We start from the raw sequence: 12,590 nt of genomic DNA on the forward strand, positions 1-12,590 counted from the left end.
CTGCTCTCTCACAGAATGGGGCAAGCCTGCTGTCCAGCAGAGTGATGGGGAGCCCAGTAGAGCTAGCCCTGCCCAGCAAGGGTGCAGGGGAGCGTCCAGGATGGTCAGGGTGTGGCCAAGCCCTGCTCCCCACCACTCCAGGGCCCCACAGATGAAAAAACAACCCCAGGCCTCAGATTGGGGAGTGCATGTTTTTCAAAAACAAAAAGTAGGCAAAAACAGCCCACCACCCCATCTTTCCTGCCCAGGCCCCTGGCTGGGGAGGCCAAGGAGTGGCTTAAGTTGTCCAGCTTCTAGGCCCTCCTCCCTCCCATCAAGACCTGGAAGGAGGGGCTGAGCCAGGGGCAAGCCCCAGAGGCCCGGGCCAGGTCAGCATCTCCACCCTCCCCACCGAGAGTCAGCACTGGAGCCTTGGGTCTTGCAGTTGTTTCCAGAGCCGAATGCTGGCCTGAGGGCCCAGGGGCCGTACTAGCAGCAGGTTGCGGAAAGCGCAGTGGTCCGCATTGCGGTCTGCTGGCCAGGCTGTGAGGAAGCCTGGGTGGGCCTGGGGCACCAGGCCCAAGGCTCGGATGCAAAGGCCAGTATAGACGTCCTCAATGGGGAAGGGTGCCACACGGGCTGCTGCCCGCAGCAGCCAGGGTGCCAGGCGCCCGGCAATGACGTAGCCACCCCCGCTTGCATAGGCTGGGTAGCCACCTTCGAAGAAGGACTCGGGCACGTAAAAGGGTCCTCCTGGCTTCCGGAGAGGCATGGCCTGTGTAAAGACCTCACCCAGGTAGAGGTTTCGGGCCGAGGCAGGTGGCAGGGCCCGCAGGTGAGCCAGCAGGGCAGGGGTGTACACAAAGGCATCATCCTGGGCTCGCAGGACAAAACTCACGGCGGGGCAGTGGCGGCCCAGCCAGGCCAGCAGCAGCAGGTCTTTGAGCGTCTGGTTGAATGGGACGTCGAGGAAGTCCCAGAGCAGCAGGTCACTGTAGCGACGGCTCTCCCAGGCCACTAGTGAGTCTAGGTCAGGCCCCGCCTCACCCACCGGAGACCCTAACAGGAAGAGCAGCCGGATCCCTGGAGCTGGACTGCCCCACGTCTCCCTCACGGCCTGTCGTTCTGCAAAGCGCCCTGGTTCTGACTTGACGGCCAACAGCAGGTAGGGGACATCAGTATCCGAGCAGCTGGAGACTTGGCCGCCACCGTCTCCAGGCAGCCACTGTGGGAAGCTCCGGCAGGCTGCTGACAGCAGGAAGCGGCGGAGGTCCTTGGGGTAGGAGGTGAAGTCAGGGATCTCGGCGGCGGCTGCGGCCCCCCAAGCCTGGCAGTCCCCCGTTTCAGTGCTGTCCCCACTGGGCAGGGACCCCAGCCGCCACTGCTGCTGGTTCCAGTAAGCGAAGGACAGTGGGCCAGTCTGGCCCAGGCGGGCGGAGAGGTTGGCAGGTAGGGTGGGCTCAGGGTTGGCTGGCGTGGGGCCTGGCGGGGTGCCCCGAGGGCTGGGGTAGGCCTTGCTGAGCCGGGACTCGGATGTCCACTCGATGTACACTTTGAGGCCCAGGAGTGTGAGCAGTGCTGACAGGCAGAGAAGGCACTTGGGGCAGCGCATGACCTGGCCCAGGGAAGGGGCGGCCGCGGAGCTACAAGGGAGCCACAGGGGAGCCACGGAGGCCATTGGGGTGTGGGGATGGGCCTCCAGAGAGGGCCCAGCCAGGCCCCAGGCAGACAGCTTCACAATCTCCCATAGTCCCTGCCAACCCCCATAACAGCTTCTCTCAGTCCCAGATCCTAAACAGCTCCCCTGACCCAGGGACCCCGTTGGTCCTTATTCCTAGACCTACGAATCCCCCATTCCAATCCCATTCCAGCACCCTGGTCTTCCCACTCCGTCCAAATGCTTCCACCTTCCTAAGAGCCCAAGGGTCTACCTCTTCCCTGTCTCTATCCAGGACAAGGGACCCTGCCGTCTATCTCCTCCCTCTCCCTCCATTTATCGCCCTCACCAGGAAATCAGGAGCACGATTCCTAGCTCCCTGGGGTTAGAAACCCAGCCTGCCTCCCACAACATCCCCCCCGCCAGGGACAGGGGAACCAGGGATCTCATGCCTTTTTACCTCTGGGTCTGGCTCCCACCAGCTCCGGGTGCTGGCCTCAGGTCAGGCCTCCCTCAGCTCCCTCTGATCTGCCTGCCCCAGCCCCTGCGTTGTCGACCGGCCAGGCCCAGCCCTGCCCAGCCAGTCCAGAGGGGCGGGGAGGGGAGCGGAGCGGGGAGCAGGGAGGGCCCCAGGGGCCGGGGCGGGGCTGAGGCAGAAGGGAGGGAGGGAGGGAGGGAGGGAGGGAGGGAAGAGGGAAGAGGGCAGGAGGCCGACCTGAGAGATGGAGCTCTGGCGTGTTAGGGCTGGTTTCTGGTAAGACAGCTGGGAAGGGTGCAGGGGGCAGCCACAGAAACAAGACGGGGGTGTTGCGAGGCCTAGGAGGAGAGAACCAGGGCCTGGGGAGGGAGGGGGTACCAGGGAGGGTGAGACTGAGGGCTGGCCTTGGCTGGGGAGTGTCAGAGTGACCAGGGTGAGGCAGGGTCCCACTGAGGCAAAGATGGGGAGGCTGAGAGGCTGGCATCCGGCTGCGCCCATGGCCAGGAGGTGGCAGTGAATGTGCTGAGTGGGAAGGGATCGGCGGGCCCGCCAGAGAGAAAGATGTTTGTTGTAGCTGCCCAGTCAGGGTGAGGTGGGGGGAAGGGGGCTGGTGAGGAGGAGGAGAGACAGAGACATTGTGGAGAGGGAAGGGACGGCCAGGGAGCAGAGAGAGGAGAACTGGGATGAGACAGGCGATGGAGAGAGCTGAGGGGGAGAGAGAAGATAGGAAAGTGGGAAGGTGGCCAGGAGGGAGAGGGGGAGGGAAATGGAGATCCAAGAAAGATAAGGGGTTGCGGAAGCCCTGTGGGGTGCTCATGGGGGAAAGAGAGGTTGAGAGAGGCAGGTGGAGGGCAGAGGGGAGGGACTCAGGCTTCTGAGCCAGACCCCGGGAGTGGCGGAGAGGGAGCCAAGGGGAAGAACAGGAGAGGAAAAGACTGGAGCTTCAAGGGCAATAGAGGGTGACAGGGTGGGGCGCACAGGGAACCCCGGGAGCTAAGCTGACCCCCTGTACCTCCTCCATCCTAAGCTGACCCCTGTACCTCCTCCATCCGGGCTGCCTGCCCAGCAGGGTGGGAATCCGTTCCTACCTTACCCCCAACGTCCAGCCCTGGAGCCTGCCTCGCCCTGGGCCCCGCCCCTCCCCCAGGGGCACTGTGACTCTGGGAACACTCACATCCAGCTCCCTGGGGCAGGAGAGGGTGTCTGCCTGTGTTTGCGTCCCTGCCCTCCAGAGGTCCCTGCTGTTGGTACTGCATCAGCTCTCTGAAGACCTCCCAATGGGACTAAGGGGCTCCCACTAAGCCTGGGCTGACCCCTTCACTCCACCCTCGTTTTGGGGCAGGCCTGTCCCCATCATGGCAGGAACCCAGTCTGTCAGCAGCAGCAGTTGATCTGTCCAGCCCTGATTTCCTCCCCCCAAGTTTGAATAATGGAGCCTGTGGGAACAGCTGGAGGAAGAGAGTGGGGAGGAAGTGGTGAATATTAATGGAATAATAGCTGGAGTGGGAAATGACAGCTAGGGGCTGGGGGCAGGAGCCCGAGCACCTCCCGAGGGAGTCTGCAAGTTCACTCTACCCTGGGGCTGGGAGGGAGGGACGCCAGGCCCCCTGAGCTCATCTAGCTTCTGGGGGCAGGGGGTGCTGCTCTTCCTGGAAGCATTATGAAGCTTCGGAGGGTGCCTTTCTTTTTGCCTTTGCCATGTGCCTTAGTCTGGGTACAATCAGGAGAGAGAAACCACACAGGAATGGGAATAGGGAAAGTTCAATATACAGAATGATTAACTCTACCATGGGATTGGCCAGTAAGGGGTGCCTTCTTGGGGAACATGGTTGGAGAGTGGACATGCTGGTGGAACATGATCATTCCAATCCAACACTTCCATCTCCCCAAGCCTTGGGACTCCCCTCATCCATCTTACGCTAGGGCAGTTCTGGTCTCTCTGCCTCATTAACTTTAGGCCACTGGTGGATCCAAGTTCTGGTTAGGTACCCAAGCAAGCTATTAGAACCACGTCCAGCTGCACAAGGTAACCCATGAAATCCAGAAGCTCTAGAAAGCGCACTCATGCCAGTAGATTTGGCCTGAGCTAGCGTTACATCCACCCTCATTGGTGTCACATCCTTAAAATCCACTTCTGCATGCATTCCCCAAGTTTCTGACTCTGTATATTTGTGAAGCCTTGTCATTCTCATCGTGTAAAAGCTGGCACCTGTCCACCTGGAGCAAGCTGATTTGACTCCTAGGTATTAATGGGTCTAGAGGCAGCAAGGGGCACTTGTGGTGAGTCTTAAGAAGAATGGGGTGTATCTGTTATTTCTGTGTAAGAGCTGGCCATGAGAAAAAAAAAACGGGTGGGACAGTGGCTCACCCCTATAATCCCAGTACTCTGGGAGGCCAAGAGGGGAGGATCACTTGAGCCCAGGAGTTTGAGACCAGCCTGGGCAACATAGTAAGATCTTATCTCTAATTATAGACAACCACTTTCAAGGTGTCTGCCCCTGGTGAGGTCATCACAAGGTTTCTTCTTTTTTTTTTTTTCTGAGACAGAGTCTCACTCTGTCACCCAGGCTGGAGTGCAGTTGTGTGATCTCCGCTCACTTCAAGCTCTGCCTCCCAGATTCACACCATTCTCCTGCCTCAGCCTCCCAAGTGGCTGGGACTACAGGCGCCTGCCACCACGCCCGGCTAATTTTTTTGTATTTTTAGAAGAGATGGGGTTTCATCGTGTTACCCAGGATGGTCTTGATCTCCTGACCTCATGATCTGCCCGCCTCGGCCTCTCAAAGTGCTGGGATTACAGGCGTGAGCCACCGCGCCCGGCCTTTTTTTTTTTTTTTGAGATAGAGTCTTGCACTGTTGCCCAGGCTGGTGTGCAGTGGTGCGATCTCAGCTCACTGCAACCTCTCTGCCTCCTGGGTTTAAGTAATCCTCCTACTCGGGAGGGTTCAGCCTCCCAAGTAACTAGGATTACAGGCGCCCGCCACCATGCCCAGCTAATTTTTTTGTATTTTTAGTAGAGATGGGGTTTTACTATGTTGGCCAGGCTGGTTTTGAACTTCTGACCTCATGATCCACCTTCCTTGGCCTCCTGAAAGGCTGGGATTACAGGTGTGAGCCACTGCGCCGGACCACATCACAGGGTTTCTAAGCACAGGAAGGCTGGTAGGTTCCTCAGACACTGATAAGTCACTCGCTTGAAGTGACTTGGGGGTTCAAGATTGCCTGTTTACTCTGGGTCCAATTAGATGACCCCATTCCAAAGAAGTAAAAACTTTTGGGCTGGGCATGGTGGCTCGTACCTGTAATCCCAGCACTTTGGGAGGCTGAGGCAGGCGGATCACCTGAGGCCAGGAGTTTGAGAACAGCGTGGCCAACATGGCAAAATGCTGTCTCTACTAAAAATACAAAAATTGGCTTGGTGTGGTGGTGCGCGCCTGTAATCCCAGCTACTCAGGAAGCTAAGGCAGGAGAATTGCTTGAAACCGGGAGGTGGAGGTTGCAGTGAGCCAAGAGATCGCACTACTGCACTCCAGCCTAGGCGACATAGCGAGACTTGGTCTCAAAAACAAAAAAACAAAAAACAACAAAAATCTGGGGGCTGTCATGCAAGCTGTCTAGTTCTCAGACTGTGACTTGAGCTGAGTTAGCAGACCCATGCTTGTCACTGTCTGTGGGCACTCAGGGGCACTCTGGAGAATCCATCCAATACCCTGGTCTTTAGAATTGTCACAACTACCACAGCTGTTGAGCACAGCAGCCACAGGGGGTCCCAAGGCACGTGCCTCATCTCTGTCAACCACAGGCGCTTGTGGGATTATGATGCCATTGCATGCTGTGGGCCTCTGGCATCTGGTTTCCCATCAGCAAGAGCTCAGCACTGCGCCCAAGCCCAAAGGCACAACCAAACCAATCCTGGAATCCTATCTTAATAGTCTATTCCTGGGACACTCCAGGTATCAACTCTGTATTCATCAAGATGCAGTCAGGAGAGAAAAACCACAGAGTAACTTGAACAGGGAAAGTTTAATATAGAGAATTACTGGCTTTAACAGTGAACTGGAATAATGAGGGCTTCACTGGTAAAATGCTTCTGAATTGACTGGAAATCCATCTGGGGTGCTGGGGAATGTTATTCCCAGAGAGGTGCCTCAGTGGAGGTGCTGTGTCTCCTATGCAACTTCTGGGGGCTGGAGGGTGCCAAGGGCAGCTGCTGACCGCCTGGTGCTTCAGGAGCTGCGTGCTGGGGAAGCCACATGCACTGTGGGGTCCAGAGGCGGAAGCACAACCGGAACCAGGAAGCAGGTGCCTTTCCTCCTGTAATGCCTGTTTGGTGCCCTCTACTGACAAAGCGTATCCCCTTTCTAAAGAAACGCAGACCAAAAAAGCTGAATTTGGAATATGAAGTCAATAAATCCATAACCAGCAATACCATGGGGCCTGGGGTGTGCTGGCCTTTAGTGAGTGGGACAAAGGATGCTGCACATCCTGTAGTGAGCAGAGAGGCCCTGTACGGGGGAGAACCATCCCTGTAAAGTGTCAGTAGCAGCTCCTGTGTCAGTCAGGGTCCCTGCAAGAAATGGCAGTGCACTCACATAAGGACAGTTTGAGAAGAGTCTCTTGACAAGGTGAGTGTGGCTCTCTGCAGCTACAGACAGCCTGAGACTTTACCTCCCCAGGCCTGAAGAGGGGCATGGAAAGGGCTGTCTGAGAGGGTGACAGGAGCTGTGACTTTTAGCCAAGGGCAGCCAGGAATAAATACTGGGCCTTCAGGCTCTGTCCCTGTGATTGGCCAGCACTATTCCCCCACCCCCATGTTGAGTGAAGACAAATGGAAGCCAGAAGTGTGGCGAGCTACCAGACATTCCATGCAGCCCGCTGAGAAGCCACTCGAGTGGGGACAGGGCTGAAGGCTAGGCAAGGACAGGGCTGGCCGTGTCCTGAGGCTGCTCCTCCGGCCCCAACTTCAGGCCCTCGGCCCAGTCGACCCCCACAACCTTGCAATTGGGCAGCATCTCCTCCACCAAGATCTGAGTGAGGCCTGGGTTGGACACAGCAGGGAGGTCCGAGATGTCCAGCCTGCGGAGGTTCCTGAAAAGGGGGGAAGAAGGACAGGAAGCCAGTATAAGGACAGTGTGTGTGTGTATAGGGAGGTACTTGCCCCAAATTTCAACCTTAGCTTCCTAAAATAAAATCTTTATAGCTATCCAGGCACATGAAGCCCAGTGTGTTAACTGCAAATACGCAACTCTAGCTCCTGCTGTTCTGCAACAGCATCGATATCATAGAGTTTTGACTAAAACAAAAAGGAAGAAAAACCAGGAGTCATTTAATTCTTCCAGAGACTCACTGTGACTGCTCATCTACCACAAATACTCTAGGTTTGTGATGGAGGCAGGGGGATATGAGAACTGCCCAACGCTGCTCCTCCCCACTTCCTCTCCTGCATCTGTGTGAGGTGGGAGAGATGCCTGCGTACGGGGCCCAGGCTGAGCTGAGGTCTCACTGGAGGTGGTGGAGGCAGGCAAGGCCCCGTTCGGAGACGCGGGGACAACCGGCCAGCGAGAGCTCCTGCAACGAGTCGGCCAGTGGGTAGAGGCGGCTGAGACACCAGTCGTCCACGTGGGGGCAGCGCTGCAGCAACAAGGACTGGAGCTCCTTCAGGAGGACTGTGGTAGGGAGAGGGCAGGATGGCACCAGGGGCCTTTCTGGAGCCCATCACCAAAGGGAAAATGTAGAGGCCTGTCCCATCTCCACCCTACCGCACTCACGGAGGTTGTCCAGGCCCTCGTAGTTGATTTCACAGTCACTGGCATCCACAGCTTCGACAGGCACTTCCTGGAAATTCCAGAACTCTGGAGAGAAATGGCCATACTTATCTGGCCTGATCCACTCCTTGTCTCGAAACCTGGAAACGGGAGAGGGAGTGTCAGTAGGGCAGCCGAACCTGCCCCAGGCCTCCAGCCTCTTCGGAACCTTCCCCAGCCCTATATAATATGTATAGGTCACCCCTGACATAACTAACTCCATCTTAGAAAAAGACTCCATCTGGCTGTGCGCAGTGGCTCACGCCTATAATCCCAGCACTTTGGGAGGCTGAGGCAGGAGAATCACTTGAGTTCAGGAGTTTGAGACCAACCTGGGCAACATAATGAGACCTTGTCTCCACAAAAAAATACAAAAATTAGCTGGGCTTGGTGGCTTGCACCTGTGGTCTCAGCTACTTGGGAGGCTGAGGTGGGAGGATTGCTTGAACCCAGGAGGTCAAGGCTGTAGTGAGTTGTGATCATGCCACTGTACTCTAGCCTGGGAGACGCTGTCTGAAAAAACAAAAAAAAAGGAATGTTTTGCCAGTTTCACATACCTAGAAACTGAGGGTCAGCGAGATTACAGATAACATAATAGCAAAGAGGTAAATGCAAGAATCCTTGTAGATGGGCAAAAGTTAAGGGACATTTTCAAACATGTATACTGTTTCTAAGGAAGTTGACAGAGGAAGTGCTCAAACCAGATGGAGGGGTAGATGAAGTCTATGTGAACTGTCTTTTCCGAAAAAGAAAAAAAGCAAAGGAAAGAGAAAGGGAAGGAGAAAGGAGGCGGGGAAGGAGGAAAGAAAGAAAAACAGTATTGAGCACAGGCCAGGTGCTGCTGGTGGCTCACGCCTGTAATCCCCAGCACTTTGGGAGGCCGAGGTGGGTGGATCACTTGAGGTCAGGGGTTGGAGACCAGTCTGGCCAACACGGTGAAATCCTGTCTCTACCAAAAATACAAAAAATTAGCCAGGCATGGGGGTATGTGCCTATAATCCCAGGTACTTGGGAGGCTGAGGCAGGAGAATTGCTTGAACCCAGGAGGTTGCAGTGAGCCGAGATTGTGCCGTTGCACTCCAGCCTGGGCGACAGAGCAAAACTCTGTCTCAAAAAAAAAAAAAAAAAAAAAAATATTGAGCACATATGCATTGCTAGGCCTCTTACATCGCAAAATCAGTCAATCCCTCACTCTCTCTGACAGGGTCTCACTGGGTAGCTGGGATTACAGGCATGCACCACCATGCCTGGGTAATTCTGTATTTTTGGTAGAGACGGGATTTCACTATGTTGCCAAGGCTGATCTTGAACTCCTGGCTCAAGTGCTGTACCTGCCTTGGCCTCTCAAAGTGCTTGGGACTACAGGCGTGAGCTACCACGCCCAGCCATTATTATTATTATTTTGAGACAGAGTCTTGCTCTGTCGCCCATGCTGGAGTGCAGTGGCGCGATCTCGGCTCACTGCAACCTCTGCCTCCTGGCTTCTAAGGGATTCTCCTGCCTCAGTCTCCTAAGTAGCTGGGATTAGAGGCGTGCGCCACCATGCCAAGCTAATTTTGTATTTTTAGTAGAGACAGGATTTCACCATGTTGGCTAGGTTGGTCTCGAACTCCTGACCTCAGATGATTCACCAGCCTCAGCCTCCCAAAGTGCTGGGATTACAGGTGTGAGCCACCGTGCCCTATTATTATTTTTTGTGACAAGGTCTCGCTTTATTGCCCAGGCTAGAGTTCAGTGGTGTGACTATAGCTCACTGTAGCCTCCTGGGCTGAAGCGATTCTCCTGCCTTGGCCTCCTGAGTAGTTGGGACCACAGGCATGTGCCACTGCACCTGGCTAATTTAAAATATTTTTTGTAGAGACAGGGTGTCACAAAGCTGCTGAGGCTGGTCTCAAACTCCTGGCCTCAAGTGACCTTCCTGTCTCGGCCTCCCAAAGTGCTGGGATTACAGACATGAGCCACTGTGCCCAGCTCCGTTCAGCCTTTTTTTTTTTTTTTTTTGATACTTTTGAGACGGAGTCTTGCCCTGTCCCCTAGGCTCGAGTGCAGTGGTGCAATCTCGGCTCACTGCAACCTCCGCCTCCTGGGTTCAAGCGATTCTCCTGTCTCAGCCTCCCCAGTAGCTGGGATTACAGGCGCCCGCCACCACACACCCAGCTAAGTTTTGTGTTTTTAGTAGAGACAGCGTTTTGCCATTTTGGCCAGGCTGCTCTCGAACTCCTGACCTCAGGTGATCCGCCCACCTTGGCCTCCCAAAGCATTGGGATTACAGGCGTGAGCCACCACGCCTGGCCCCCATTCAGTCTTTATAGCAAAACTTGTAGGTTAGAAATGATCACCATCCCATTTTACACAGGACAAAACTGAAGCTCAGGAACAAGTCCCAAGCCACACAGCCAGAAGGCGGCAGAGACCAGGGGACTCTGAAGCCTGTGTGACTGCAGAGCCTGGACGTTAGAGAGATAGCCCACCACCTGCCCCCAGCCCATTCTAACACCTTAGCGGTCATACTTGACTGCGCCTCCTTGCTTCAGGATGAAAAAGGCACCTGCACAGTATGGACCATGTTGCTCCTCCAGCCAGGTGAAGGATCTGCAGAAAAGACGGTAGCTAAGGGTGAGGCCTGGGGAGCACCACAGCCCTCATGATGCCCCAGTGCTGTTAAGAGGGGCAGAGTCCAGCAAACCAGGCATGCAGACAGACTGAGACAGGCTGAAAATATTTATTGCCCACCTACTAAGTGCTGGGCACTGGGGGCAAAGTGGTGACCAAGGCAGATAACATCCCTGCCCAGTCTGGAGATTAGTGCAGTAATCCAAGCCATTATACAGGGAGAAACAGATAACAACCCAGGAAATAACAGCAAATTGCAGACAATGTCAATTCCATGACCAAATAAAGCAGAGAGGCTGACTGGGAGGGGTGGGGAGCAGAGGGGTGGGGACGGTGGAGGCTGAGTTTGGGTGTTAATTGGAGGAGGTGACATTTGAGCAGAGATTTGAGTGGTGAGAAGGAACAGAGTATAAAGGAGAGACTCGAATTAGGATGGCTGAATAAATAAGAAATAGGGATGTCGCCGGGCGCAGTGGCTCACACCTGTAATCCCAGCACTTTGGGAGGCCGAGGCGGGAGGATCACGAGGTCGGGAGATCAAGACCACGGTGAAACCCCGTCTCTACTAAAAATACAAAAAAAATTAGCCAGGCGCGGTGGCGGGCACCTGTAGTCCCAGCTATTCAGAAGGCTGAGGCAGGAGAATGGCGTGAACATGGGAGGCAGAGCTTGCAGTGAGCTGAGATTGCGCCACTGCACTCCAGCCTGGGCAACAGAGCGAGACTCAGTCTCAAAAAAAAAAAAAAAAAAAAAAAAAAAGAAGAAGAAAAAAAAAAAGAAATTGGGATGTCATGCTGACAGGGGGCCAGTGGAGTCCTGGTCAGGGGGTCTCAAAGCTCAGTAGGGGCTATGTTTTAGGCCTTGGAGATTGGTTCTCATTTGAAGGTTCTGAGCTGGTGATGGTAAGATTCCTTGAGCTGCTTTGTAGATTATAAAAAAGTATGGGATAGGCCAGGTGTTGTGGCCCACACCTGTAATCCCAGCACTTTGGGAGGCTGAGGCAGGTGGATCATCTGAGTCAGGAGCTCGAGACCAGTCTGGCCAAACGTGGTGAAACCCCAGCTCTACTAAAAATAGAAAAATTAGGCATGGTGGCGTGTGACTGTAATCCCACCTACTTGGGAGGCTGAGGCGGGAGATTGCTTGAACCCACGAGGCGAAGGTAGCAGTGAGCCATGATCACACCACTGCACTCCAGCATGGGAGACACAGTGAGACTCTGTCTCAAACAAAACAAATTTTGGCCAGGCATGGTGGCTCATGCCTGTAATCCCAGCACTTTGGGAGGCCAAGGCAGGCTGATCACCTGAGGTCAGGAGTTTGAGAGCAGCCTGGCCAACATGGCGAAAACCCGTCTCTACTAAAAATACAAAAATTAGCTGGGCCTGGTGGCAGGTGCCTGTAATCCCAGCTACTCGGAAGGCTGAGGCAGGAGAACTGCTTGAACCCGGGAGGCAGAGGTTGCAGTGAGCGTAGATTGTGCCACTGCACCCCAGCCTGGGAGACAGAGCAAGACTCCATCTTGGGGTGGGGGAGGGGGGGAGAATGGCCGGGCGGTGGCTCAAGCCTGTAATCACAGCACTTTGGGAGGCCGAGACGGGCGGATCACGAGGTCAGGAGATCGAGACCATCCTGGCTAACACGGTGAAACCCCATCTCTACTAAAACACAAAAAACTAGCTGGGCGAGGTGGTGGGCGCCTGTAGTCCCAGCTACTTGGGAGGCTGAGGCAGGAGAATGGCGTAAACCCGGGAGGCGGAGCTTGCAGTGAGCTGAGATCCAGCCACTGCACTCCAGCCCGGGCGACAGAGCGAGACTCCGTCTCCAAAAAAAATAAATAAATAAAAATAAAAATAAAAGAAACCCCATCTCTACTAAAAATACAAAAAGTTAGACGGGCGTGGTGGTGGGCGCCTGTAGTCCCGGCTACTCAGGAGGCTGAGGCAGGAGAATGGCGTGAACCCGGCAGGCGGAGCTTGCAGTGAGCTGAGATCGTTCGTGCCTGGGTGACAGAGTGAGACTCTGTCTCAAAAAAAAAAAAAAAAAAAAAAAAAAAAAA

General features: G+C 55.0%; 2 protein-coding genes across 18 annotated transcripts in view; both read right to left on the reverse strand.

Moving 5' to 3' along the window:
* Positions 1–170: 170 nt before the first annotated feature.
* On the reverse strand, positions 171–2,399 carry B3GNT8 (UDP-GlcNAc:betaGal beta-1,3-N-acetylglucosaminyltransferase 8). Its single transcript, XM_017882706.1, has 2 exons — positions 2,097–2,399; positions 171–1,622 (listed from the first exon to the last, which is right to left on the reverse strand). The coding sequence occupies exon 2, from the start codon at positions 1,589–1,591 to the stop codon at positions 398–400; it is 1,194 nt and encodes a 397-aa protein (XP_017738195.1). The 5' UTR covers positions 1,592–1,622; positions 2,097–2,399; the 3' UTR covers positions 171–397.
* Positions 2,400–6,118: 3,719 nt separating this feature from the next.
* DMAC2 (distal membrane arm assembly component 2) overlaps positions 6,119–12,590 on the reverse strand; it is a 9,832-nt gene continuing 3,360 nt past the window's right edge. For 3 of the 17 annotated variants that reach the window (XM_017882711.1, XM_017882709.1, XM_017882707.1), the window contains exons 3-6: positions 10,430–10,510; positions 7,874–8,019; positions 7,618–7,780; positions 6,119–7,202 (exon numbers count right to left, since the gene is read on the reverse strand). In XM_017882711.1, coding sequence (XP_017738200.1) covers positions 7,025–7,202; positions 7,618–7,780; positions 7,874–8,019; positions 10,430–10,510 — 568 coding nt within the window. In that variant the 3' untranslated portion in view covers positions 6,119–7,024. Of the gene's footprint in view, positions 7,203–7,590; positions 7,781–7,873; positions 8,020–10,429; positions 10,511–12,590 lie in introns of all 17 variants that reach the window. The other 14 variants (XM_017882710.1, XM_017882708.1, XM_017882715.1 and 11 more) reach the window with 8 other exon arrangements.

Source organism: Rhinopithecus bieti, unplaced genomic scaffold, assembly GCF_001698545.2.
Source record: "Rhinopithecus bieti isolate Rb0 unplaced genomic scaffold, ASM169854v2 scaffold_13621, whole genome shotgun sequence".
Taxonomy (NCBI): domain Eukaryota; kingdom Metazoa; phylum Chordata; class Mammalia; order Primates; family Cercopithecidae; genus Rhinopithecus; species Rhinopithecus bieti.

What these genes read in the sequence shown, in the direction of transcription:
- B3GNT8 (XM_017882706.1), bottom strand. Translation starts at nt 1,591, where the DNA reads ATGCGCTGCCCCAAGTGCCTTCTCTGCCTGTCAGCACTGCTCACACTC.